Source organism: Chenopodium album, chromosome 15, assembly GCF_948465745.1.
Source record: "Chenopodium album chromosome 15, dcCheAlbu1.1, whole genome shotgun sequence".
Taxonomy (NCBI): domain Eukaryota; kingdom Viridiplantae; phylum Streptophyta; class Magnoliopsida; order Caryophyllales; family Amaranthaceae; genus Chenopodium; species Chenopodium album.
This window is the reverse complement of record NC_137848.1, coordinates 8,730,037-8,756,525: the sequence shown is the minus strand read 5'-3', so window position 1 is coordinate 8,756,525 and position 26,489 is coordinate 8,730,037. Positions and strand designations below refer to the sequence as shown.

Below are 26,489 nucleotides of genomic sequence, written 5' to 3'. Positions count from 1 at the left end.
AAGGAAAAATTCTAAATGTAAGGAATAAAAAGGAACATCTTAAATGGAAACGTAAAGAATCTCACGATTCTAATAAACCTAAAATACAAAGTTCCATATGCGGCTAGCCACACCGTACGGCCAGTCACAATTTTTTTTTTAATTTTCTCTCTCTCCTCTCCTCTCATTTTCTCGAGAAACAATCAGGCAATTCCAATCGTCGATAATCAAACAAATTCCAATCGTCATTGTTGGAGATAATCGGAGCTTTAATTACCTTTTTCAATTGAAGACGGAATTGTAGGATCTACGGTTACGGTTACCGTTTTCAATCGTCGATAGTCGTCTTCGTCGTCTTCGTGGGTGGTTCATTCGTCGGTGGTATTGGTTTTTGGTGCTTTTGATGGTGGTGTTTTCGTCCGTCTTTCATATCCAGTATATATGGTGGTTTTTGGTGGTTTCGTGGGTGGTGGTTCTAGGTGGCGAGAGTTCCAAAAGGTGGTGGTTTCGCTGGGTGGGTAGTGCGTGGTGGTTTGATGGTGGTTTCGTTATGGGTAGAAGTGGTTCGTTGGTGGTGGTTCTGGGTTTTAGATCTGGTTTCGTTGGTGGTTTTCGGTTGGTAGTGGTTCGTTGGTGGTGGTTATGGGTTTGTAAGTTCGTTGGTGGTTTAGGTTGGTAGTGGTTCGTTGGTGGTTTAGGTTGGTAGTGGTTCGTTGGTGGTGGTTCTGGGTGGTAGTTTTTCGTTGGTGGTAGGTCAAGGGTTACTAGATCAGGTCAAGGATTACTTGGTCAGGGGTTACTAGATCGGTCAGGGATTACTAAGGGTTAAAAGGTCCGGTTAGTAGCAGGGCCGGCTAAGGACCTGTGCAAACAGGCCCTTAGCACAGTGCCCCCAAATTTTGAGGGCCCATATTTGCGGAGTCCAAGCCTTAAAAAAAAAAAAAAAAAAAAAAAAAGTTATCAATATTCACGTGAAAGACTGAAATGGCCAACTGTTCCTCCATTTACTCCAATTGTCTAGATTCATCATCTCTTTCCTTCGTAAATTGCTCCATCTTATTCCATCTTCTCATGCTCGTAAATAGCCCCAACTTCCCAAAATTTCTGGAATTTTCTTTAATCTTCCTTTCTTTGACTCTTTGAATCCTTCCTATTTGGGGTGAAACAAATTCGGTTTAAAACCAAACCGAATAACAAATATATGGTTCGGTTTTTTTTTAAAGTGGTTTGGTTTCGGTTTTGAAAAAAAAAAATTCGGTTTTCGGTTCTGTTTCGGTTTGAGAAAGTGAAAAACCGAAAAAACCAAACCAAACCGAAATATAGGCCCAAACCCAAAAAATAACCCTAGCCCAACAGATTTACCCTAAGTATATAAATGAAAAAAACCCTAATTCTCTCATTTCCTCTTCTCTCTTCTCCGCGGCTCCACACTTTCACCCTCTCTCTCCTCTTCTGATCTTCTCAGTCTTCTCACTCTCCTTTCCTCTTCTCAAGTTCTCAGTTCTCACTTCTCCCCCTTCACTCTCTCTCCTTTTTTCTTCTCACTTCTCCACCTTCCATTTGCATCACCATCGACGAACCTTTTGAGGATTTTCGAACTCCGTCAGGGTTTTCATGTCAAATTCGACCATGAAAACACTAGATCTAGTGTTTTCATGGTCGAATTTGACTTTGAAACCCAAATTCGAGGTTTTTCGGTGGAATCTGAGGTATGTCCTCTTTTTTTTTTTAATTTGGTTTGAGTTTTTTTTTTCTACTTTGTTTTTATGGTGGTGTATGATTGAATTGCGGTGGTGGTAGATTGGTAGGTTGTTTTGGCCCTTTTGGGTCGATCTAGGGTTAGGGTTTGGATTGAAATAAGGTGGGTTGTGGGTTGTTGTGGGTTGTGGTGGGTGCGGATCTTGGTTAGGGGTGGTGAAATAAGGTTAAAACTTGTTTAATTATGTTTGTATGGATTTGTTTAGTTTGGTTTTGTTTTGATTGGTGTGGTTTGGTTTGGTTTTTTTTGCAAAATTTGATGTTTATGATGCTTGATATGAAAATTCGGTGCGGTTTGGTTTTTTTTTTAAGAAAACCGAAATTTAGGTGGTTTGGTTTGGTTCGGTTTCAAAGCTAAAGTGGTGCGGTGTGGTTTGCAAAATCAAGAAACCGAAATATGGTGGTTCGGTTTCGGTTTAGATAAAAAACCAAACCGAAAACCGAACTTTCACCCCTACTTCCTATTTTGTCATTTAATTTATTGTTTTACCCCCAAATTTTTAATTTTCCACATTTAACATTTTGCCTTCAATCAATTACAACGGGTATGAAGAATTTTTTCTCAAATCTTGAATTGCTTTCAATGGAGAAATTAATTTCGTGTATTCCACAATTAAACCCCTTAATTTTCTATTGAGATATTATCATATATTAGTTTATATGATAGAATATTTCCATATATTTTTCTCTTATATTTTAGTTAATTTCCTACGATCCTACGATGTCGATCTTTTGATACAAGGACTAGGACTTTGTAACTCTATATATTTACAATGATAATCAATGAGAAAGCAAGCAATTCTATTCTAATTATTTTCTAATTCTCTCTAATTCTTCATGGTATCAAGAGCAAGGTTTCTTTTTTGATTTTTTTTTCTAAAACACCGTGGCTGGTGACGATGTACCGCCACCGCCACCACCGACCAAAATTGAGCCAAACTCACCTTATTATCTAGGACCTCAAGATATGCCTGGAGATTATATTACTCCGACTCGACTCAAATTAAAGGCGACAACTACGATGAGTGGGCTGCGGATATTAGGACTGCCCTTGAGGCTCGTCGGAAATTTGAATTCCTTGATGGGACAATTACGGTGCCCGAATCTCCATGTACAAAATCGGACTGGACTACCATCAACGCCATGTTGATTTCTTGGCTCACAAATACAATTGATCCCACAATTAAATCCTCTCTTTCCAAATTCTTAGGATAATAATTGATATACTTTCCGTCAAAAAAAAAAACCCCACTACCAATTATGTATGAAAGTTTTAAATATATTGCATGTTATATATATGGTATATATCTTTGTAAATAAAAAATAGTTTTATTGATTCATAATTATATACAAATCTGTAGTTTAACTAAAAGCTACAATCAAGGGGGTCAAAGCTATAAACTAGGAAAGCATATCTACAACCAACTAATTTACAATTATACAAATCAAAAGCTATAAACTAGGAAGGAAAATAATATATTAACTAATTTACATTTACAAAGATATATATAATATATTTAACAATATATCTAAATGGATCTAAATGGAAGTAACTAAAACTACAATCTTAAGACTCCATAAATAACGTGTAATAATTGTGGATTGATTGTGCTTTTATGTTATATATATATATATTCTTTAAAAAAATCTACATATTATTTATATAATTACGTCATAATATATTTTCAGGTAATGCCCAAAGTAAACATAGGTAAATGCCTTAAATACAAACAGAATATATAAAACCCTCATTTCCTATGTAATGACCTAAAGTAGTTTAGGTCATTACCTAATCCACAAACAAGTTCGAGAAAAAATAATTAATTTTTACGGATCAAACTAATGGGATTCGAAAAGAAAAAAAAAAGGGTCATCTTCTCCGATTACCAGTGGGAAGAACACTAATCATTCAACCTAAATCGCTATGCCGCCGACCATTTATCGTGATATTACAAAACACATATGTGGGTAATTCTTCCTTAGCAAATACTAAAAAAATGAGATTGTTGTTAAGATTTTTTATGAACAAAAATCTAAATTCAAAACTGAAAAAACGAAATTATACACAATAATTCATTTACTGAAAAAAAAAACCGAAACAGAACAACACAATTTATTTATGAATTAACAATGATTTTGGGGATGAGTGCAGTGGCTAATCTATGACATGAATGAAGAGCATTGATGAACATTGAAGAACAATGATGAGCAATTTAAATTTTTTTATTTTTTAATTATAAGTATAATTTCGAAAACTAATTAGTTTTTTAAAAATAGATTTTCTAATTTATAATTATGTAAATCTAAAATAATATATGTATTAAAAAGAATACATAATATAAATACAATTTTAATACGTTATGAACATTGAAACTTATTCAAAAAGAAAATCAAAATACTAAATATGGGCCAATCAAATTTCGTCACGTAAGCAAATTGTGGTGCATTTTTTGAAGAATGACATTGTAGAATTTTTATTTGTTTATATTTTTAATTAGGATTCGTCAAAATTGTTTGGAATTAGACCTTGTTCACTTCATCTTATTTTTGTTGAATTGAAACTATTTTTACTAAAATGAAATTATTTTTTCTGAACTTAAATTATATATTTACTTAATTGAAATTAATTTTTCTGAATTGAAACTATTATTACTAATTCTCTATTATATGTCTTCTTTAAAGTTACTCTTATGGAAATGAAATTATTTTTATTGAATTGAACTTAAATTAATTTTACTGAACTGAACAAGGCCTTCGCCAGGATCGAACAATCCAATATTTTATTGGCATCATTTTTTATCACATTCTTTTTTTAAAAAAAAAAAAATTCAAAAACGAGAAACATGAAAAAGGTAGTTTCACTATTTGTTGTCAGTTTTCAAAATTATCATGATTTTAATAAGTTTGACTAAATTTGAATTCAATATATGACATATGTCATATGATTTTGAAAACCAAAAAACAAAAAACCACAGCAATACTAAACAAATTCTTAGTTATTAAATGTCTACCCAAATGCTTAAATAACTTTTAGAATTTTTTTTATTTTTGAAAGATGTATCTATTTATGTAGCAACATTTTTGCACTGTCTTTTTTTTTTTCTTCTTATTATTATTATTATTATTATTATTTATCTTCCTATATAGTACTTCATCTGTTGTATAATATAGTGCTAATTTTCATTATAGTGATAAAACATTAAAACCTTTGACAAAAATTTTATTAATATTCACAAAAAACATAGTAATGTGAGCTATTATTAATGTTATATTTTTGTACAATTTTTATTAACAAGTAATTAAAAATATTTAATGATCAAATATACAAATATTTGCTTCCGAAAAAAAAAAAAAACTACATAAACTAAAGCGATATATACTTATTTTTACTCCAAAATAATTATAATCCCGTATATTTTCTTGAGTTGTACCCAGTTAATTCCCCCGATAAACAATTTTTGTTTATCTGGGAGTATAATCGTCTTTTCAAGTATCAGTTGAGGGTTACATGCGTCTTTTCATGTACTAGTTGAGGGGTACATGTGTAATTTCATCACCAAACAGTAAAAGCAAGTTGCAAACAGTAATTGGACAGCTCATCAAAAGTACTGAATAAATGACCACACTTTTTCAATATATTTACAAAAATTCCATCAGATTAACAAAAATTCGTTTATCTGGCAGATAAACTTGAATTTTCCCTATTTTCTTCTCGTGTTTTCTTTTTCACAAATTCTTATATGTGGCTAGCCACATTGTTTGGCCACTTACATATAAGGCAATTAAATAAGTAATAAAGGTTTACGATTATGAGAAAATGAGGTTACCTTGACGTATGTGGGTTACTTAAATGAAAAAGAGGTTACTCTCTTAAATAAGTGGACTTGTTGTGGTTTTTATTTTTTTTTTATTTTTTTATCACATCCCTATTTTTTTATAATATTAATCATTTTTAACATAAATGTACTGAGTTAACATTTCGGACATTACACGGCTACTACCTAGTTTCTATACAAAATGCTATGGAAGCCTGGTTTCTTAGAAAATTCAACCAATCCCACAAATTAAAGTCTGATCTTATTTGCTCACTAAGTTGACTTCAAGTCTTTCCCTTAACAACAAAAAAATTGACTTCAAGTCTTCTTACCGTGATAATAGGGTCCCTTAGACTTTTTCAAATTGGAAATTTCAGATTTTATTGTCCTTTTGAAACTCCTTCCACCGAAAAAATCAAAAGAGGAAGCAACAAACAAACTACAAGCCAAACTTCCCTAAAACCCAAACTCGCATATCCAAAATTCTAAAATGGTTTTGTTTGAGTACGTAGAAGATTGGAAGTATGAGACAAAGTATAATATTACAAGTAGTTATCAGTCGAGACTAAGGGATAGCTCAAGTGGTTAAAGCTTCCCTCCCGATTACAAGAGTTATTGGGATCGATTCTCATCATCCGTCTTTGTGGCTCTCTAAACACCAAAAAAAAAAAAAAAAAAAAAAAAAAAACATAGTTATCAATCTTATCACCGTGATAGTGAATTCTTCTTCAATTAGATTCTTGTACATTGAATTACATTAAGTCAATTTTTTTTTTTTTTTCATTTTTGATTGAACTTGGTCTATTTCTTATCGCTCACCGTTGTTTTCTCCATCTAATTTAAGCTGCAAAAATGGAGAATTTGATTATTTGAATTCCAATTAATAAAGCAGAGTTTGTAATTGTATTTTCTCCCCCTCTTTATCAGTTTTCATCCTAATTAAATGTTTGTCAATTTAAATACATTTGTTAAATTACATCAATGATGATTCTGAACATAATTCAATAATTCAAACTTTTTCATGCTAATGCTGAGTATTATTCTTAATCTTCATTATTGATAACATCTAACAAATGTATTTGTCTGCTAAATTTGATGTATCTACAATTTGATGTACTCATACACCAGAGTAGACTATATGAGGGCTTTGGATGTTCATTTTGCCAAATTCCTTCACATGGAGGTTTGAAATAATGTGATTTGGGATGCTTTAGTCTAAAATAATTTTAAAAAGGATAATGATGTATATGATGGCTTTTGTTATTTTTATCTAAAAAAAAAAAAGGAAAAATTGGAATCTCCAAAGCGAGGATGGAATAGGCCCTGACAGATGATTATAGGACAGATCAAGGGAGCAGAAGTACTCAAATAGGATGAAGGGGAAGGTGGTTACAAACTACAACTGCAGTTTGGTAGTCTCGGCAAATCATGCAAAAGCTTTAGCTTGTTTAATTATAATGCTTGTGGGCTTTTACTTTGGCACCTTTCCTCATAATAAATCTGACTGTTTCAATTTGGTAAAGCCTTTATACAACGGGGAAATTTTACATGACATTCAACTGAGCATGCACGAGACAACTTTTTTGAGCTGTGTACGATTTGTATGGTCATGGGGCCCGAGATATAGTGGTAGATGCTCATGATCGAACTCAAATGGCAATTCAAGTAGGTGATTACCTTAAAATTTATTCACACTATGATTAATTGTGTAAATAGTATAATTGAATAATACGGAGTAGTATAATTAATGTACGTAGTCAAGTATGTAAGTCTAAATATTGTCTAGGCACGCAGGTAGTACTCCGTATTACAAAGCAAGTATTGTGATTTATGACATGCAATCAACATGTATAAATAAGAAACAAATGAAGGGTTACTTTATTTTCTTCTTCAATAGCAAACCTTTTAAACTCGAGTCTCATCAAACAAGAGAAACTATTGATACTCGTCGTTTTGTTAATTAATGATGTTTAAATAGTGCACCAAACAATAGAAAATGTACGCAAAAAATTGTCATAAAACGCTGATTCAAGGTCTTGAAAACCATGTGAGTGCAATCCCCACAAGTTCATGGGTTGCACCTTATTTCATGGCTCGTGTCATTACACAATTTGTTGGAAGAAAGATGTCACTTTTCATTTGAGATGAATTGGCACAAAGTTGTAATTTCTTGACAATAATGTCAACTGTCCACACACAATTACTTGGTCTACTTCTATGTTTCATACCTGAATTTTACTTTTTTTCCTTAAAAAATTAATGTAAATTGTGACATCGTGTTACTAATTTTTTATCCTTTGTTTTATCCGGCAAAATACTATAATAATAATGATTCATAATACCAAAAGAAATACATAGTCACAAAAATAAAATACAAATAATTTCTTTTAAAAATGTTTCTTTAATGAAAGCTATAGAAAACAACGCTCACAAATTTTTTGATCCACTATTTACAAGCCAGATACTTGAGAGTAGAGGGGAGGATAAGGAAATCCCTACCCTCACTTGGTAGGATTCAAACTCCCGATCTCCAGAATTTGAGATAAGAGTTTTACCAAATGAGCAACACATTCAAATTACTCGACTTATAAATTTAGTAATTTTGATTACTATAATGTCAATACGAAATTGCCACCCAATTTGCATAATCACACCTCTATGAGATCAATTGCATTAATAATCAAGATTACAAAATACTCCATACTATATCATTTTGATGAATTCTACATTTCTATATGACTACATATGTACAAAGTTATGTACTAGGTATAAATACAATATAAAGTTAATTTAATGATAAAAAGGCAACACATGCGTCACATTTTGTTTCTGTTACAACAACAAAGCCTCTCTCTCCCTCACACTTGTCCTCCCATCAACGTTCAACATTCATATTCACAGTAAGCTAAAACCTCACGCCTCATTCATTTTCTTCTTAAATCAATTTATTTTTTCTGGGTTTAATATTCTTAGTCTTACAGTCCTACTCAGTTTTCTGGGTTATTTTCAAAATCAATTTTTTTTTTTTTAGTGTAAATATTGTTAAAATCCCTCTTTTTGTAGAATTTTTTCCTGGGTTTGAATTATTTGATCATTATCTGGGTTTTTTAGTTTTAAAATTTGAAAAAAATTTGGTAAAAAATGGCGCTAGATTCAATTCCTGGGAGTTCAGGGTACTTAGACTCATTTCCAGAGAGAAGAATATCATATTTTGGTAATAAATATGTGTTGGCTTTAACTCTTACTGCTGGGATTGCTGGATTACTCTTTGGTTATGATACAGGTATAAAATAATGCCCTAATTAAGCTAAATTAATCTGTATTTATGTATTACTGTATTAGTAGTCTATATATATATATATATATAAGGGATTAGATGAGTATAAATTTTTGTGATTAAGTGATTTTTTTTCCTAACTTTGAGGAAGTAATGGATAGAGTCATGAAATTTTGTTCCTAAGTTTGAATATTTTTTTTTTAAAAAAAAATATATATTATTACTGTATAAAGAATGGTTTATTACATTAACGATAGAGTTGGACTAAACTTTTTACTTGTATAAATATAAATTCATTAATAAAAAGCCATTACATGTTAGAGAAAATTTGAATGCAAACAATACATAGCAAATTAGCAAGTTAAATCATGAAAAAAAACAAATCAGTTGTGACCGGTATTAATTAAGCTTAAATTAGAAGTATTTAGCTGAAAACCTGAAACTCAAGATGTTTTTCATGTCTAATTGGGAAATGATTTGTTTATTTTGGCAGTGTAAAATTTTTGAGCCTAGACTGCAAATTAATTAAAAAAAATAATAATTTTTATAAAAAAATTACTTTGTAACATTTAAAGGGTCAGATATAAGTAAAAAATTAACTAATAATTTTTATATTGATAAATTTCAATGTGAGGAAAAGACAATAGCAGAATTTTCTATGGTGTAATATACTCGAATTCTCTGTTCATTTTAAGATAAAATGAACCATTTGACTTTTTACATTATTCACACTAAAGTATTATTTTGCAACTAAGTGCCAATGTGCCATGACATAAGCTTAATACTTATTGCCCTTTTGGAGTTAATAATTTGCTGCTTTTTTTTTTCTTTATATATTTTTTTTAATGTAATTTAATTTTGCAAACTGGTCAGGATCACCTGGAAAACATGATTGATGGTGAACAATATTATTAAACAATGTGTAGTACGGAGTATGTTACATGTGTTGCAATTAAAATACTACTCGTAGTATTTAAGTGGTGGATCGTTGTAGACATGTTTGATTAGGATGTTGTTGCGACTGTTTAGCCTGTATCCTGGATAGAGCCGATACGGCTGCCTTGAGTTACTTGGGTGAATTTCAATTTTTCGATGCTAAGTCATTTTGCACTCTAATAACTCTATCAAAAAAACACAAGATTCTCCCCAAAAATTTGAAGTTCTTCCTTTTTAATTGTTAATCTTGGTGTTGTTTATGTTTATTGTAATTGGAGCATGATAAGTGGCATATTGTAGCTAGTGTATAATTCATTAATTTCATGAATATCGTGACCCTGAAATGTGTAACTGTTGAATGTTGGTAAATGCCATAGTACATTGGCAAAGCATTGTCTGTCATAGAAATATCTAATTTATCTATGGTGGACTATATATGCTGGTTGGACTCTTGGAAGATATGCATTGCAAGCTAGTCAAAGTTTGTAAAAGTCGTGTACTAACTACCCATGTCCAATACATGAGATGGGGTAGCTTAAAAAGGTGACCTAGAGTCCTAGAGTCCATGAATATTGCTTTTGGTCTTACTTTGGCTATGTTATTGCGATATCTTTGAACTTGGGAGTTGGGACTGGAGAGGAATTCTGATGTAATATTATTGTATTGGTGTAGTAGTACTTGGGTGGCAGGTTCAGCATTTAGAATATTGCTTGTTGAAGTAGTATTTCAAATGATTCTGACACCAAAACATTAGCTCTATGGACTAGAATGCCATTTGATTCTACTTTGAAGTTCAACATATGGTTTGAATATTGTAAGCTATGATCTAACAGTTGTCAACTGGTCATACTTCATCCCGTCAATAGGAAAAAAAAGACTTAAAAAAAGGGTGATGCTTCATTGCTGATTCTTGAACTATTGAAGTATTGATGACTTACAGAAAATCCATTGTATCCTTACAATTACTGTTTGCTGTTGATCTCTCTCTCTCTCTCTCTCTGGGATAGGTGGAATTACACAGTATTCAGTAGCTCTGATCTTTCAGACAAGTTAATGTAATGCAAACATTTCTATAATGCAGGTGTGATATCAGGTGCACTCCTCTACATAAAAGATGATTTCCAAGAAGTTAAAGAAAGCAGTTTCTTGCAGGTACAATGATCATGAACCGTGTTTATTTTTGGAATAATAAAGGATGGAAATATTAAATTGTTACATGTCCTCTTTAATCTTCTGTATCTTATAAAAAAAAAAAAATAACTGCATTTTGAAAACAACCTTGCTATTTTGTGGGGCTACAAGCCCGTGACCCTTCTGGGGCTCTACATTGATTCAGGTAACAGTTGTTGTGCATCTTGCTAGATTCTCTTGAGTAAAAATGCAGCAGGAGATACAGTCTATCAGATTTAATCTCATGTTCTAATCTAACCTTTTCTCCCCTTGATAGGAAACAATTGTTAGCATGGCATTGGTCGGTGCAATGATTGGATCTGCTGGTGGTGGATGGTTAAATGATGTTTACGGACGTAAAAAAGCAACTCTTCTTGCTGATTTCGTCTTTACTGCTGGCGCCATTGTCATGGGTGTTGCTCCTGATCCATACATTCTCATTGTTGGACGGTTTTTGGTTGGATTGGGTGTTGGGTTGGCATCAGTGTGTGCTCCTGTATATATTGCAGAAGCTTCACCTACAGAAGTAAGAGGAGGACTTGTCAGCACTAACGTGCTAATGATTACTTTCGGACAGTTCCTTTCCTACTGTATTAATCTTGCCTTTACTCAGGTCAGATAGATTTTACCCATCTTTTTCTTTATATGCTTCATTTGCCAAAGGATCTACTTTCAGAATCCTAAATTTCATTTATATATGTTTATATGGAGTGCTTTCATGGAAAGAAGATTTCTGGTTATGCAGTTTGGACAGTGGCAGCATTTGAGAGAAATGGAGCCCTGCATTTCATGTTTTTCAGATTGAGAAACATCAGCTATGGAAACTCCTTTCTCTTTCTGCCTAATTTTGATGTAATGTACTGTGGTTATCAAGATTTGCTTTTACTTCACTAGATTTGTAGATGTTTTCATGGATGTGGCTAATGATCTGCATGCTTAAAAAAATTCATAAATTCTTTAGATGAATATTTTTCTATATAATTGACTGTGACTGATATTCTTTCGGATAATTGAGCACCAAGGTAAATTATAAAATCTGTATAGTATAATGCAGCTTAAGTTCATTTGTAAATGTGCTGTGTTGGAGCTTGGACTCGAGGTTTCAATTTTTTTTTTAAAAAAAAATATATAGTGGCATTGTAGGAATATTTTCCACAGATTTTTTTGATATGTATTTGTTGAGCAGGTGCCTGGAACTTGGCGCTGGATGCTTGGAGTGTCAGGAGTCCCTGCTGTCTTGCAGTTCCTCTTTATGCTTCTTTTGCCAGAATCCCCCCGCTGGCTATATATGAAGGTCAGAAGCCTATTCAAATCATCTATAGCTATTCTTGCTTTAATAACTTTGAGAAACATTTAGTGGGATCAATATTTGCTATTTTGCAGAAAGATAGGGAGCAGGCCGCTGAGGTTCTCTCAAAGATTTATGACCCATTTAGGCTGGAAGATGAGCTTGATCTGCTTGCTGTTGCTGCTGAGGAGGAACGCAAACAAAAAGCTGTCAGTATTATGGATGTGTTCAGAATTAAAGAAATTCGGCTTGCATTTCTTGCTGGTGGTGGGCTTCTGGTGAGTTCATATTCAACTGTTGAATCATGTTGTTTCTATTGTGCCTTACTTGTTTTTGTGGCTCTCGTTAGTGATTTACCCTTGCTATGTGAAATGTAGATTTTGAAGGTAGCACTTGTGCTGCTATTGTGTGTGTTAATTAGAACTATTTTTCATCTTTATTTTACTCTCTGCATTCTAAGAAAGAATGATTCCAAAATGTTCTAAATATATCAATTTGTTAAGATACACATACTGTAAGTTGCTTTTCTACACGGATTTTAGAGTAAGATGGCTGTACTGTAAAAGAACTGTAAACTACTCCATGAGGCCTTGATTGACTGAGGGCCACTATATTATTGTGTTGAAGTTGTCCCTTCTATTTTTTTAATTTATAATGACATCAATTAAAAGTCATTGTAAGAACAAGTAATTGCCATTTTTTTTTTTTTTTACTTTTTAGATTTTTACAGCCACCCCAAGAATTCAAGAATCAAGATACATTATAACGCATATGGAGTACATATGATGTAACCTTGTAGTTCCTTACAGTTTGAATAATAGCTATGGTTTCCTTAGATTTGGACTTATTAGTTTGAAAAAGTGTCTTGATTCAACTATGGATTTTAATTAATAAGACATTGAAGGGCATCAGTTTTGTATGCAATGTGTTCAAAAAGAAGATTAAGGGCGTTAATTTGTAATTAGAATAGGAAATAGAGATGGATACTCAACTCAAGGTTCTTAAGTAACTGAAAAGTCATAGTGAACATCCTTCTTGGAACTTTGGTTGCAATATACTATGGAGTACTATATGTTGAACTTGAGAACAAGGTTTGGACTGAATGCGGGTTTCCATCTTACAATGGTCAGGTAATTTTTCTCTTGAAGGTTTTTTGAAGTGTCCAGGTGTCTTATCATGAGAATTTACCTAAAGAGCAGTCTGAGTTTCATAAGGCCTGTTAGAGATCATTAGCTCTGCCTCCTTTTCCCATGTTCAGCTGGTTTTTAGCAGCATGCCAGCATTTTCCGATATCTTTTAAAAGCCCTTGTGCTTCGCTGAATCAATTTTTCAACAAACTTTATGTGCAGGCATTTCAGCAGTTTTCAGGAATTAATACTGTGATGTATTACAGTCCAACTATCGTCCAAATGGCTGGCTTTAGCTCCAATCAGTTAGCCCTCCTAATATCCCTTATTGTTGCTGCCATGAATGCTGCTGGAACAGTCTTGGGTATATACTTGATCGACCATATGGGCAGGCGTTCATTGGCCCTCTCAAGCCTTGCAGGTGTTTTCGTTTCTCTCATTCTCCTCTCTGTCTCTCTTCTCCTCGGCTCATCTGACACCTCAGGGTCTATCTACTCATGGCTTGCTGTCATAGGACTTGCCCTCTACATTGCCTTCTTTGCCCCAGGAATGGGGCCTGTACCATGGGCTATCAACTCTGAGATTTATCCCCAAGCATACCGGGGTTTATGTGGTGGGATGGGAGCCACTGTATGCTGGATCACAAACCTTATTGTTTCTGAGTCATTTCTTTCCGTTGCTGATGCTATTGGAACAGGTGGTACATTCTTGATAATAGCTGGCATTGTTGTGATCGCGTTTCTATTTGTGTGTGCCTTTGTTCCCGAGACCAGAGCCTTGACTTTTGAGGAGGTGGATCAGATATTTAAGGAGAGGGCTCATGGAAGTAGGGAAAATTCCCAGAGCCTTCTTGAACCTGGGAATGGGTTCGAAAATCAGCAAGCCTAAGATTAATGTATGTTGTTCGACAGTTTGTCTACTCTATTTTGCTGAAAGGAGCATTCTTATCAGTGATCACTCAAGGTGGTTGGATATGGTTGCTTAGTTTTCTGGGGATCCTGAGTGGTGGATTGCAAGTTATTGCTCTTGTTAGGAGGCTTCTATGCCATTTGAAGAGCTATGTATGTAAATTAGTATGTGAATAAATTAATTTGTGGTATGAGAAGAATATGTTATTTATCGTTGCATCTAATCTATCTATGCTACGAGTTGGTTGAGAATTAGGAATTTGGTTTGGCTATGTACACCTCTTCTCTACCTCTTAGGGTAGGCCATTGTTATTTTGTTTAGTTGAAAATAAATGCAGTGTTTATTTGGTTAGTTGATTGTAATTTTAATTGATTATAAAGATTATTCTCATTGGTGAACTCCAACTTATTTAAATTACAAGTGGTGAACAATCTTAAATTTAATTATCTTTGGTGAACCTTAATTAGAATGACTAAGTCATTGGTAACCTTAATTAAAATATAATCTGATTATTTAACCATGGTTAACACTTAAAACCTTTTTTTTTTAAAAAAAAACCTGGACTTCCTAATTTGCCCTTATTTACTTCCCTCAACCAACTGTGTCTAATCAAAGAAGACTGATCCCTTCTTCTCCTTCATTTCATCGTCGTCTCCCTCATTTCATCATCGTCTTCCCATTTCATCAAAGTCTGCGAAATTACACAGACAAATTTCTAGGGTTACAAAATTCGTATTATAGCAAAATCATTTGGAGGTTAGAGAAATTATTGGAGCGAATTTTAGGGGAATCTGAAGGTAATTGGGGGAAATCAAGTGCGAACAAATTGCGCAAGTGTAGGAGATAATTTTGCTTGTTAACCATCGTGGTGGAGTAAAAGTGCGATCTTTGCTGCAATTTTATCAAATAGAGCGTGAATCGAAGTGAGGTATGTATTTTTATGCTTTCATTTGTAGTATGCCCCTGTTTTTGATGTTTGAAATGGATGTTGACTGCAACCTTGTTTAGCGTACATGTTATATGTGAAATCGATGTTGTTTGAAGTGAAAGACGTATTTTCATGGTTTATATGTGTGAATTGTATGCTGTTGTTGTCAAATGTGTTGGGTTGTTCGATTGTTATCCTGTATGTATCTTATACTGTTGTTGTTTTTTGTCTTTGTGATTGATGCAGAATGGGTGATAATATAGTGTTAAGGTTTCAATACAATGGAATTGATGTGATTATTCTGTAGCTCATGTTGTTTGGTCAAGACCTGAACCTGAAAGGCCTTTACAATTCAGCAGCATATTCATTGCATTCCAAGCTGCATTAGATGGCTTGAAAGTAGGTTGCAGGAGCTTGATTGGAGTAGATGGGGCCCACCTTAAGGGCAATTATGGTGGTGTGTTACTGTCTGCAGTAGCCATGGATGGAAATAATGAAATATTTCCAGTTGCATGGGCAATTGTGGGGACAGAGAATGCTGATAGCTGGAAATTCTTCCTTTGGCATTTGAAGACAGCTCTACAAGATTCAGGGAGGGGAGATGAATGGTGCATACTTTCTGACAGGCAAAAGGTTATGACACTAATACTGTTTGCTTATATTTGTCAATCTTTGTCTTTTCTTATCTGTGTGGTTATGACACTAATAAAGTTGTTGTTGTTATTTTTTTAGGGTATTGATCCAGCCTTAACTGAAATTTGGCCAAAGGTTGGTAGGAGATACTGTTGCAAGCACATTGTTAAAAATTTCAAGGGTCAGTTTCCTGGGTTGCTTATGTTCCAGCTTTTCTGGAAAGCTGCTGGGGCATATAATCCCTTCACTTTCAAGAAAGCCATGGAAGCTTTACAGAAGGCCAATCCTCTGGCATTGGTGTGGCTTGCAGAAGTGGGCCCACAATCAACTTGGACTAAGCATGCTTTCAACCCATCCATCAAGAATGATATCAACAAATCCAACTTTGTTGAAAGCTTTAATTCAACTTTGGGAATAGATAGGTGCAGACCAGTCTTGACCTTGCTTGAAGGTAATAACAGCATACAAGCTATTATGTGTACATTTGAATTTGAAAAATGAAATATGTAAGCTAACACATTATTCTCACTTTGATTGCAGGTATAAGAAGGTTGACCATGGTTAGGATGGCTACAAGAAGAGAAGCTTGTGAAAGTTGGAGAGATGATTTCTGCCCTAACATAATGAGAAGAGTGCAAGTAATAAGGCTGGAGTCTAGGTCTTGTAAGTGCCTTAAATCTGGTGATGGGTTATTTGAAGTGTTAGATGGCAGATCTGTTCTTGCTGTCAACCTCAAGGACAAAACATGTATGTGTAATGCATGGCAATTATCTGGATTGCCATGTAAACATGCTATGAGGGCAATTCTCCACTCACATGATGACCCAAGAAAGTACATCAGTGAGTGGTACTCAGTCCAGAGGTACAAGCTGACCTATGCACACAGTATCAAAGTGATACCAGACCCAGAGCAATGGCCTAACAGCACATATGAAGAAATAGGCCCACCACCAATGAAGAGAGGGATAGGGAGGCCTGCTAGGAACAGAAGAAGAGAAGAAGGTGAGCAAGCTAAGGGTAAGAGGTCTAAGACAGTCAAATGTAGCAAGTGCCAACAATTTGGACACAATGCTCAAACCTGCCAAGGTGGACTGACTAAGAAACAAAAAGCCAAAGCTAGAGCTGCACCAAAGAAGGCACCAAAGCAAGCCCCAAAGCAAGCTCCAAAGCAAGCCCCAAAGCCACCCCTAAAGTCAAAGAAAGGGACAAGCCAAAGCCAACCAGATCCTGCTACACTGGCATCTTCATCTCAGCCAATAAGACAGAGTCCAAGAACCAGGGCAAAAAAAGGACTTTCAGCATCACAACCTTGTTAGTTTATGCATTTCATACTTTGAATTAAACAATGTATGCCTTTTAAGGATGTCAAACATGTTTTATGCTGTTTTTTGCACCAATGAAATTGGTATAATTATAAGACAATGAATTTGTCCTGTTAACACTATGTGTTTTTGTTGAAATATTAACTCTGGCATTTTGCTTCATTGTGAGTATCCCAACAATTTATGTATCAATAATATAGGCAAAAATTTGAATAAGACAATAAATTGCAAAAAAATCATAAAAAGGACAGTTCTTTTATTCATCAAAATCCAGTGCATAATTTCGACATAAGTAGTCCATTACACCACACTAATAATCCATACTAATAATCATCACTTAGCAACTACAAGTAATAGCACAAAATACATTATCAGTGCCACCCTAACAACTAATTTCACAAATTTAAATAACTCATCAACCCTATCAATAACACCATGAACACTGCCACCTTGCTCAACCTCCATTTCGTCACCAACCCTAATTATATCCCCTTCTTTCAACCACGCAAAGAAATCGCAACTTCTACACTTGAAGAACAGCCTTCGAGGGTTTCTTGTTGTCTCTGAAATCATCACAGCGGCAAGTTGAGGAGGGGAACAGTGGCATCGAGTATGCTTCACCCACGCTATGCCATCATCCATGGTGATACCCTTCACAGTCGTAGACGCACGAGAATTTCTCATCGAAAAGACTAGAACCTGAGGATAATCGTTGGACAGAGAAAGAGAAATGAACAGAGCACGAAATTAGGGTTCATATGATTTGAGGGAAATTGGGGATACTGATTATATAGAAAAATAGGGGGATACGTTTAGGAGGGAATTAGGGAAATACTTTTGGAGGGAAAGCTTATTTTTTACGGGCAGATTAGTAATTACACCAAAAGTTAACCATAGTTGTTAAATAATACCACTCTAAAAAGTTTAACCAACTAAAGTAGTTGGTATCTACCACCCCAATTTTTTATTCACCCCTAATTGCAACTAAATAAGGATAAAGTATTATTTTGTTAGATATGGTCTCACACCCGCCTCTCTCATTCACATGATTAACTATTTATCTACCCCATATTTTTCTTAGATATAAATCATGAAATAAAGTTAATGTAAATTATTATGTGAATAATATCTAAATCAAAACGTATCAACTAATGAGGAACAAAGTAACTGATGAGGTAATGAGTAGTAGCAAAGAGGGAGGGCATGAGTATGATAGGTTGCAGGTTCGAATCTATTTTTTCAATTTGAATTCTCGGGCACGCGTAATACACTATAAAATAACATACGAATGCCCTATTCCAACAGAGTAGAGCATAACAGGTGCTCAAAAGAACAAAGCCGAAGTAAGTTTTAGGTCCAAATTGAAATTTTTATTTTATTTTTTTTAAAAAAAGTGTTGAGCACTATTTTGGGAAATCGTTTAACTTCTAAGTTTTTTGGTGCACAACTTGAACGTTTAAAATGGAAGTAAATAGGATTAGTGAGTTGGACTGATGTCTTGAAAATCAACCAAAAAGATCACATCCATATTGAGTTGGCAATAATGTTGAGCTGGCAGTTTTACTACTTCTGTATTCTGTTTTCTTCCTTCATTCCAACTCCCATATGTTCCAGAAACACTGTTTAATTTCATATTACATCCAAAAACATTTTCTGGGTTCTTCAAATTTCCTTTCTTTAAGTTATCTTTTTCATACATTGATCAAATAACCCCAATTCAACATCTGGGTGGTCCCAAAAATTGGAATTATTCTTCTTACATTGATTTTTTGATTCTGGATTTCTAAATTTGGTTCAATTTGGTGGATAAAAGTTGGTCCAAAATTGGGTCTTTTTCTGTAACAATTTAGTGCAGATGTTAGATTCTATACCTGGGAGTTCTGGGTATTTACAATCATTTCCTGAAAGAAGATTTACTTATTTTAGTAATAAATATGTGTTGGGATTGACTGTTGTTGCTGGAATTGGTGGTTTGCTCTTTGGATATGATACAGGTATATCTTCTATTTTGCTCACCTGAATTTCTCAATTTATTGTTATTAGTTCTAAAATCTCAATTTGATTTTAATTCTAATTTAGGTCCTAAATTTAGATTCTGAAAGTGAATTTTATAATATAAGCTCTAAATTAGCTTGATTCTACTTAAGAAACAAAGTTTGTTTGAATTTACTGAATGCATTATGAACAAATTCAGATGTATGATCAATATGATATTCAAGAAAACAACCAAAACGTGAAAGTCAGAAAACGTGACAACTATGCATTTAATTAGTATTTCCAGGTCTTGGGGCTGAATCTCAAAGGGACCTAATCTCTAAGTGGCTGAAATGCTGAATCCTTAGTGGGCATTTTTTTTTTTTTTGCGTAATTTCTGGTATACACTCGGGTGTTATATCTTACATTCTCTGACTTAACTAACCTCACAGTCTCATGTGCATAGGCAGCATAGCATGTGAGTTTGTTTAATAATGTGAGGGTGTGTAATGCACATCCTGATGTTTTTGATGATGAAATGTGTCTGAAAGTGAATATCTTAGTGAAATTTTTGGATTTGTATGTAATTCTTATCTTATTTGCTGGTTTGGCCTTTCTTTAATACTCGTATGTAAGTTGTTTCTTACTAGTGTTTTAAGTGGAACCACACTAATATAGTTAATCTGAAGTTCCAGTTCATGGTAAAATGCAAAACATTTCATGTGTAGGCTAGTCTTGATTTTGTAGTTTGAGTTGTGATTTTTATGTAATAGAAGATTTTGCTAAGTTTCAGTTATCGGAACGACGCTCATAGTTTTAGTGTATTTTCTTAGTAATTTTCTGTTTTACTTTTACAACCATTATTAGCTTCTGCTAGTTTTGTCTTCATTTTCCTTTTGGAAGTCATATGTTCTTAAGGAGATCTCGAATTGCAGGTGTTATATCAGGGGCACTTTTGTACATCAAAGATGATTTCGAAGAAGTCAAAAACAGCAGTTTCTTGCAGGTATGAGCTACTGTACTGTATCCTAAACTCATTGAGCAGGCTTGACTTAGGTGTTCATTCCTCTTTTTCGAGCTCTTCTCAGTCTAAAGTAAGCTATAAACCTATTATATGTTGGACTGAGAATCAAAACAGAAGCTCCTTTTTCCTTCCAATCTATTGTGTCAGGCAACTTATTATTCTGTAGTTTTCTTCATATAATGCAAATGAAGGGAGAGGACAGAAATAAGGAGGGGGGGGGGGGGGGGAGGGGGAGTGCTTATCAATCATTATCATTCAGTCCCACAAAAGAGGTTGAATTTCTCATTAGAAAGTGTTGGAACATTTTCCAACATCACGCTCAATAGATGAACAGAAATTGGACAGAAACACGTCCCAATAGATTAATTTATTATAAATTAACTCTTGAAAGTAGCAGCTATATGCATTAGGGCACCTATTTAATTATTTCAAAGGGGTTAGGTTGTTGATCTGGACCCTATCTTGCCATACGTAGGAGCCTCATTAGAGACTGTGGTCAGGAATGGTATGGTAGCAGTAAGAGATTCCTAGAAGACCTTACTGGTTGATTGTGTTACTAGTCTACTGTATGAACTGGTTTTAGTTTTGGTTTCAATCCCAAAGCAATTGATATAGGTGCAGATTAAATCGGTTGCGAAAATTGGTTTGCCATGTGTTGGGCATGCAAAGTAATCCTTGCAATATGTGGGGGTTTGTAATGATGTATTAGATAAGCTTTGACAATTGTAGCTGTATTGAATTTTTTGTTCTGTATCCATGACCTAGAATTCAACATTTTATTTTTGTTTATCTGTCATGCTGTTATTAAGAGAGTTATTAGATTTAAATGCCCCCTTGTTTCTTGTCTGTGTCCTTGATGGTATTGGCTTAATGTTTTGAAGCTTTTGTACTCACAAAACTCTAATGGCTCTTATTGGCAGGAGACAATTGTCAGCATGGCCCAAGTAGGTGCAATAATTGGAGCTGTTTTTGGTGGATGGATAAATGACACCTTTGGACGCAAGAAAGCTACATTATTAGCTGATGTTATCTTCATGGCTGGCTCATTTGTCATGGCGGCTGCTCCAAATCCTTATGTTCTTATATTTGGACGTCTATTAGTTGGTTTGGGTGTTGGAGTGGCTTCTGTTACTGCTCCTGTTTATATTTCAGAAGCAGCCCCTACTGAAGTAAGAGGGGGACTAGTGAGTACAAATGTGCTCATGATTACTGGTGGACAGTTTCTTTCCTACCTCGTGAACCTTGGTTTTACAGAGGTCGGGTCAATCTTACTCTGCTGCTATGCTTTTAGTTCTTCTCACTATAACAAGATCCTTGACATTCTTAATTTGTTTATTCTTTTGGCTGAAAGTAGTGATACCTTCATTAAAACAAATATATACTGGATACTCTTGAGTAAAATGACTAGAATCCTTCCTCTTCTGACAATACACTAGATAAACTTTCCATATTTTGCATTCATGAATGTGCTTGGTGATTCTTCTTTTCTAACTTAATGGAAGAAATTGCTTAGTGAAAGGGCATTCATTTATTGTATGAGAAGGTTTCTCTCTATATAAAAATAAGTACTTTATTGGTGTGAAGACAGTGAACCTCTGAGCAGTTTGGGAAAATGCACTAAGGCAGTATCAAGATAGAATAGAGGGCCTGTTTCTGTGATAAGAATCATTCCTCCTTTAGGTTTGCTCTCTTTCTGTGAGTGTAACACTATATTTTCAAAATGTATTTCTGTAATGCAGGATGCTTCTTTCTGCTGAGTTGCTTGGTGAAGTTGTATCTATCTCTAACTTCTAGCTAGTAAAAGTTCCATAACTCTTTCAAAATTTTCAAATATACATTTGCCTGCAATTCCAATACTTTGCATTAGATTTAGTCCATTTAGACTTGTGACTATTATCAGTTTCTGTAAAATTTGTGTCTTTTGATGGTTTAATCCAATATACACCTCCTAATTGATGACTTTGTTGATCCTTGACGTATTGGAGTCTACATATCTCTGAAGCATCAGCAACTGGAATATATCGCACTCTGCATATCTGTCATGACTAATGATTTAGTAGTTACAAGAGAAGGAACAACTGATGGAGCTTTCAGCTGTTAATGTCTCCTGGAAGTCTTTGCTATCAATATTTCTGATAGACCTACAACTCTTAGTAAAATTGTTCTCTTCAAAAAGGGTATATCTTTTAGTAACTACTTAATTAGACAGAGTAATATGGGTTTTTCAAAGTGCATTCTCTTATATCTTGTTTTGTTATATGATCGAACATACATTTACCCAACTTGTAGTCAAGAAATACACAAAAATATACCCAACTATCAACTATGACACTATGTGCATCAAATGACATTGGAGCTTGCATCTTTGGCTATAGACTCAATCCAGACATTTGATTAACAGAAGGTTATCAAATGACATTCCACCTCTGATATCAATTAACGCAGTTTAGTTCACATATTTAATAGTTGTGTATATTTTCGCAAGTTTCTTAGTTAGGCAAGTTTTTGTTAGACCACCTATAGTAAGGATGTGATTATGAATACGTTAGATTTTCCTTTGAATTATAAGTTTATAACTGTTGTTATAAATCCTTGTAATTTCTTATTACTGTTTTGTTATTACTTCCTCTTACTGTACAACATACTGTAGAGTGTAGACTAAAAAAACCTTATATGTCTGTAGCTTGTAAAGAGGCATGTATATTTCTTCGATTTCAGATTTTTTACTATGAACTTGAAAATACTAATGCTACTACTAGAAACTTAAGAAACTTTCTGCATAATTCAGAACTATCCAGAATTGTTTTGCAAAGTTCATAAAAGCTTTGGTAAGTTAGCCAATTTCAGCTCAAGCAAACACACTTTAGAACAAATAGCTTATTAAACTGTGTGCCTTTCTTACTTATTGTGAAGTAATAGACGGTGATTGTATTTCGAGACAAGCTCTCTAATGGAAGTAAATTCTCAATCATTATAGGTGAAAGGTTGTGTGCTAGCAACCCCCTAACCTGCCTTGGGTGGAGGGCTAATTGGATGTGTTGGGTCATTTTGATGATTTGTGTGAATAGTGTTAAAATTTTCTTGATATTAATTTTTATTGATTTTCTTGAGTAAAGTAATATTGGTAAACAACTATCTGTATATTGAGTCATGGATATATCTTGTAAAGCAGGCTACTGCTTTGGCCACCTCTTTGTGGACATTAAGAATCTTGTTTCTTAAGTGACATAAATTCATGTGAAATCTCAACATCCTGTTTCTTTTGGCTTTTCAGTTTTACATGAATGTCTCTGATATGTAATAATCTGATCAGGTCCCTGGAACTTGGCGATGGATGCTTGGAGTATCAGCCGTGCCAGCTATTGTACAGTTCATTGCTATGCTCTTTTTACCGGAGTCCCCTCGCTGGCTTTACCTGAAGGTCACACTTCATGGATGAAATGCTTTGCACTCAGTCTGTGCTTCTTGTGCTAAAGACTAATGGAATCTATATATCATCCATTTCAGGGTGAGAAAACCAAGGCTGTTGCAGTTCTTTCAAATATTTATGACCCGTTTAGGTTAGAGGATGAGGTGGATGGTCTTGCTGCTGCTACAGAGGAAGAGCTTAGTAGAAAGAAAGCCAGTATCTGGGATGTTTTTGGGAATAAAGAAAGGAGACTAGCATTTTTTGTTGGAGGTGGTCTTCAGGTAAGGTTTAACTTAGTGGTCTTTAGCACCATCACTGTACTTGTTAGTCATAATCTAGCCTGATACAGTGCCTTTTGATGTCTTTCATACATCAGTTTACCCAGCATCCTAAGATGCTGTTATTTTGCATTCTGCTTGGTATCTCTGATATAAAAAAAACAACAGGTCACTCGAAATCAAAGAAAATTTTCGTATTGGAACCATTAATTAGCATCATATTCAAACCTTGATTAGTAAAATTTTGCCACAATCTATTGGCAAGTGATACACTGATTTGATCTAATTTATGTATTTTGAACTTCTGTGCAGGCGTGTCAGCAGTTTGTTGGTATTAACACAGTTATGTACTATAGTCCAACAATAGTCCAAATGGCTGGTTTCCGCTCTAACCAGCTTGCTCTCCTTCTCTCCCTCATTGTTGCGGGCCTGAATGCTGCTGGAACAGTTGTGGGAATTTACCTCATTGATCACATGGGTCGTCGCCCATTAGCCATGATGAGCTTGGCAGGCGTGTTTGCATCCCTCTTGATCTTGGCTGTTTCTTTCTTTCTTCAATCCGCTGGGGCCCTTGCTGTTGTAGGGCTTGCCCTATATATTGTTTTCTTCTCTCCTGGGATGGGACCCGTCCCCTGGACAGTGAACTCTGAGATTTACCCGCAAGCTTATCGAGGCATCTGTGGGGGTATGGCGGCTACTGTAAACTGGGTTTCCAACGTGATAGTCTCAGAGTCCTTCCTTTCAATTGCTGATGCTGCAGGTACTGGTCCTACTTTCCTTATACTTGCCGGTATATCTCTTCTTGCCTTTGTGTTTGTAGCAGTATGCCTTCCCGAAACAAAGGGGTTGGCATTCGAGGAAGTCGAGGAAATGTGGAAAGAAAGGGCTTGGGGACATTCATCTACTAACCAAAGCCTCCTTGAAGGTGGGAACAACCATCAGAATGATGTAAAAAATGATGAAGACCTGTCCTAGTTTGTACCCCCAAGTTCTGTAGTTTATCTAGGACGACTTTTTGGATGATTCTTTTCCCACAGCGATGCATTAATTTGATCCGCAAATGTATTATATTTTGCATGTAAAATAACTGTGATATATTGTAATAAAAATGAAGTGGTCTTGGTTTAAATGGCTTAGAAATGTCTTCTCTATTACATAGACACTCTAGAGGTGGCTATGGCTCTATGCAAATTCTAAGTGTGTATTTTATTCATATGTCAAGGGAAGGAAGGTGGAACCTTAAGTACTAGCCTATTAATGTATACCCTGGGTTCAACAACTTGCCACAAATCACAATCACTCGACTTAAAAACCTATAAATTTTCACCTTGTAAGAAGTGCACTAAAATCCTAGCTCAAATTATGTGTGGAATCTCTAACTCGACACGACAACACAACTTAAATGGTTGAGCACACAACTCATTTGTATGATGAGACAAATCCATGATTCTATGAAACTAACTAAAACTAGACTACAGTTGATTGAGGAAACTGGACCGTTGTGTTGGGCTTTAGCCCATAAAATTTGCTTCTAATATACATGTTGAAATCTTTGAGTAGACAATTCTTGGTTTTTTCTTTACTAGGTCAATTCTTTATAGCCCATTTCTTTCAAAGGTTTCATATATGTACCAAAATATATCAATTTCAAGAATATTTTTTCTTGCGCTAAAATCCAAAATGATAACAATATAATTGTAAATTTAATTATATTTTAGAAATCAAAGAAAGTTTATGCATTTGTATGTCAAAGATAGATATTTTAATACTCTACGACTCTTTTAGAATATTCTATACACACAATTGCATATTGTCAAGATTTGAAGAAACCCCTCTACTTGAAATACTTTGAAGTTTCTTAACCGTAAAAACATGCAATTCAATATTCAAATACAAGTTTCTGTATAATCAAACTTAAAGCTTCACATTCAATATACATATTCATCAAATGAGACAACTTTGTTGTAAGCAATTTAGAGTTGGCAAATGACTTAATCACATTAGGCGTAGTCCAACTTAGCCTAGCCATCTATAAGCTAAGTAACGATAAATTTCATCTGCTTTCAAGCTAGATCATTTTAAAATCTTATCATCAATTACGTTTAGCACTTTAGCCAGAATAACTTTCAGGCTAGGTTAAACCAAATTCAAATATTGACACGATTCAAGTTTAAACAATCCCTTTTCAATTCACGACTCAAAATGTTCAAATTGGATTGAATTGATGAGTGCTAGTACAAATTGGCTGATTGGCTACGACTAAATAAGGCAACGTTTAAATTGTTGCAAAAGTGCATAGTGTATTAATGGGTTATATAATGAAGTCAAGCAAACAGTTACGTAGAATTATGATATATCTTATCTATAGGAAATATCGTGCACACAAACATTGCTCATGTGAGATATTTTGCTTCCTCCATTACATCTTATCTTGTCGTTTTTTATTTCTATGGACTAGACTCCACCATTCCTTACCTAAGTCAAGCTGTCAAACTTTCAGATTAAATTGATGTTCTTATTATACTCTACTTGAGTAGTTGTAACTCAAAACCAACTCATTATTAGCTTCACAAATATAAGGATAGATGATGCTTGTACACCACTAGATTGCAAACATGCAAGTTTTGCATTGATTTTTGTAAGGCGAACAACCAACGAAATA

At 34.4% G+C, this 26,489-nt stretch overlaps 3 protein-coding genes across 3 annotated transcripts; all 3 read left to right on the top strand.

Moving 5' to 3' along the window:
• Positions 1-8,493: 8,493 nt before the first annotated feature.
• On the top strand, positions 8,494-14,610 carry LOC145582883 (inositol transporter 1-like). The gene is made up of 6 exons (XM_081639922.1): positions 8,494-8,835; positions 10,847-10,917; positions 11,213-11,548; positions 12,122-12,229; positions 12,319-12,501; positions 13,573-14,610. The coding sequence occupies exons 1-6, from the start codon at positions 8,694-8,696 to the stop codon at positions 14,236-14,238; spliced, it is 1,506 nt and encodes a 501-aa protein (XP_081496048.1). The 5' UTR covers positions 8,494-8,693; the 3' UTR covers positions 14,239-14,610.
• On the top strand, positions 14,244-17,136 carry LOC145580736 (uncharacterized). Its single transcript, XM_081637851.1, has 4 exons — positions 14,244-14,415; positions 15,495-15,820; positions 15,920-16,271; positions 16,361-17,136. The coding sequence occupies exons 1-4, from the start codon at positions 14,244-14,246 to the stop codon at positions 17,134-17,136; spliced, it is 1,626 nt and encodes a 541-aa protein (XP_081493977.1).
• A 1,567-nt stretch (positions 17,137-18,703) lies between these two features.
• Positions 18,704-24,956, top strand: LOC145582882 (inositol transporter 1-like). Its single transcript, XM_081639921.1, has 6 exons — positions 18,704-19,136; positions 20,052-20,122; positions 21,061-21,396; positions 23,454-23,561; positions 23,648-23,830; positions 24,140-24,956. Exons 1-6 carry the CDS (start codon positions 18,998-19,000, stop codon positions 24,800-24,802), a joined length of 1,500 nt encoding a protein of 499 aa, XP_081496047.1. The 5' UTR covers positions 18,704-18,997; the 3' UTR covers positions 24,803-24,956.
• Positions 24,957-26,489: the final 1,533 nt, after the last annotated feature.

Coding starts and splice junctions, on each gene's coding strand:
- LOC145582883 (XM_081639922.1), top strand. CDS start 8,694: ATGGCGCTAGATTCAATTCCTGGGAGTTCAGGGTACTTAGACTCATTT. Junction 8,836..10,846: donor ACTCTTTGGTTATGATACAG/GTATAAAATAAT, acceptor TCTATAATGCAG/GTGTGATATCAGGTGCACTC. Junction 12,502..13,572: donor TTGCTGGTGGTGGGCTTCTG/GTGAGTTCATAT, acceptor CTTTATGTGCAG/GCATTTCAGCAGTTTTCAGG.
- LOC145580736 (XM_081637851.1), top strand. CDS start 14,244: ATGTATGTTGTTCGACAGTTTGTCTACTCTATTTTGCTGAAAGGAGCA. Junction 15,821..15,919: donor TACTTTCTGACAGGCAAAAG/GTTATGACACTA, acceptor TTATTTTTTTAG/GGTATTGATCCAGCCTTAAC. Junction 16,272..16,360: donor AGTCTTGACCTTGCTTGAAG/GTAATAACAGCA, acceptor CTTTGATTGCAG/GTATAAGAAGGTTGACCATG.
- LOC145582882 (XM_081639921.1), top strand. CDS start 18,998: ATGTTAGATTCTATACCTGGGAGTTCTGGGTATTTACAATCATTTCCT. Junction 20,123..21,060: donor AAAACAGCAGTTTCTTGCAG/GTATGAGCTACT, acceptor TCTTATTGGCAG/GAGACAATTGTCAGCATGGC. Junction 23,831..24,139: donor TTGTTGGAGGTGGTCTTCAG/GTAAGGTTTAAC, acceptor ACTTCTGTGCAG/GCGTGTCAGCAGTTTGTTGG.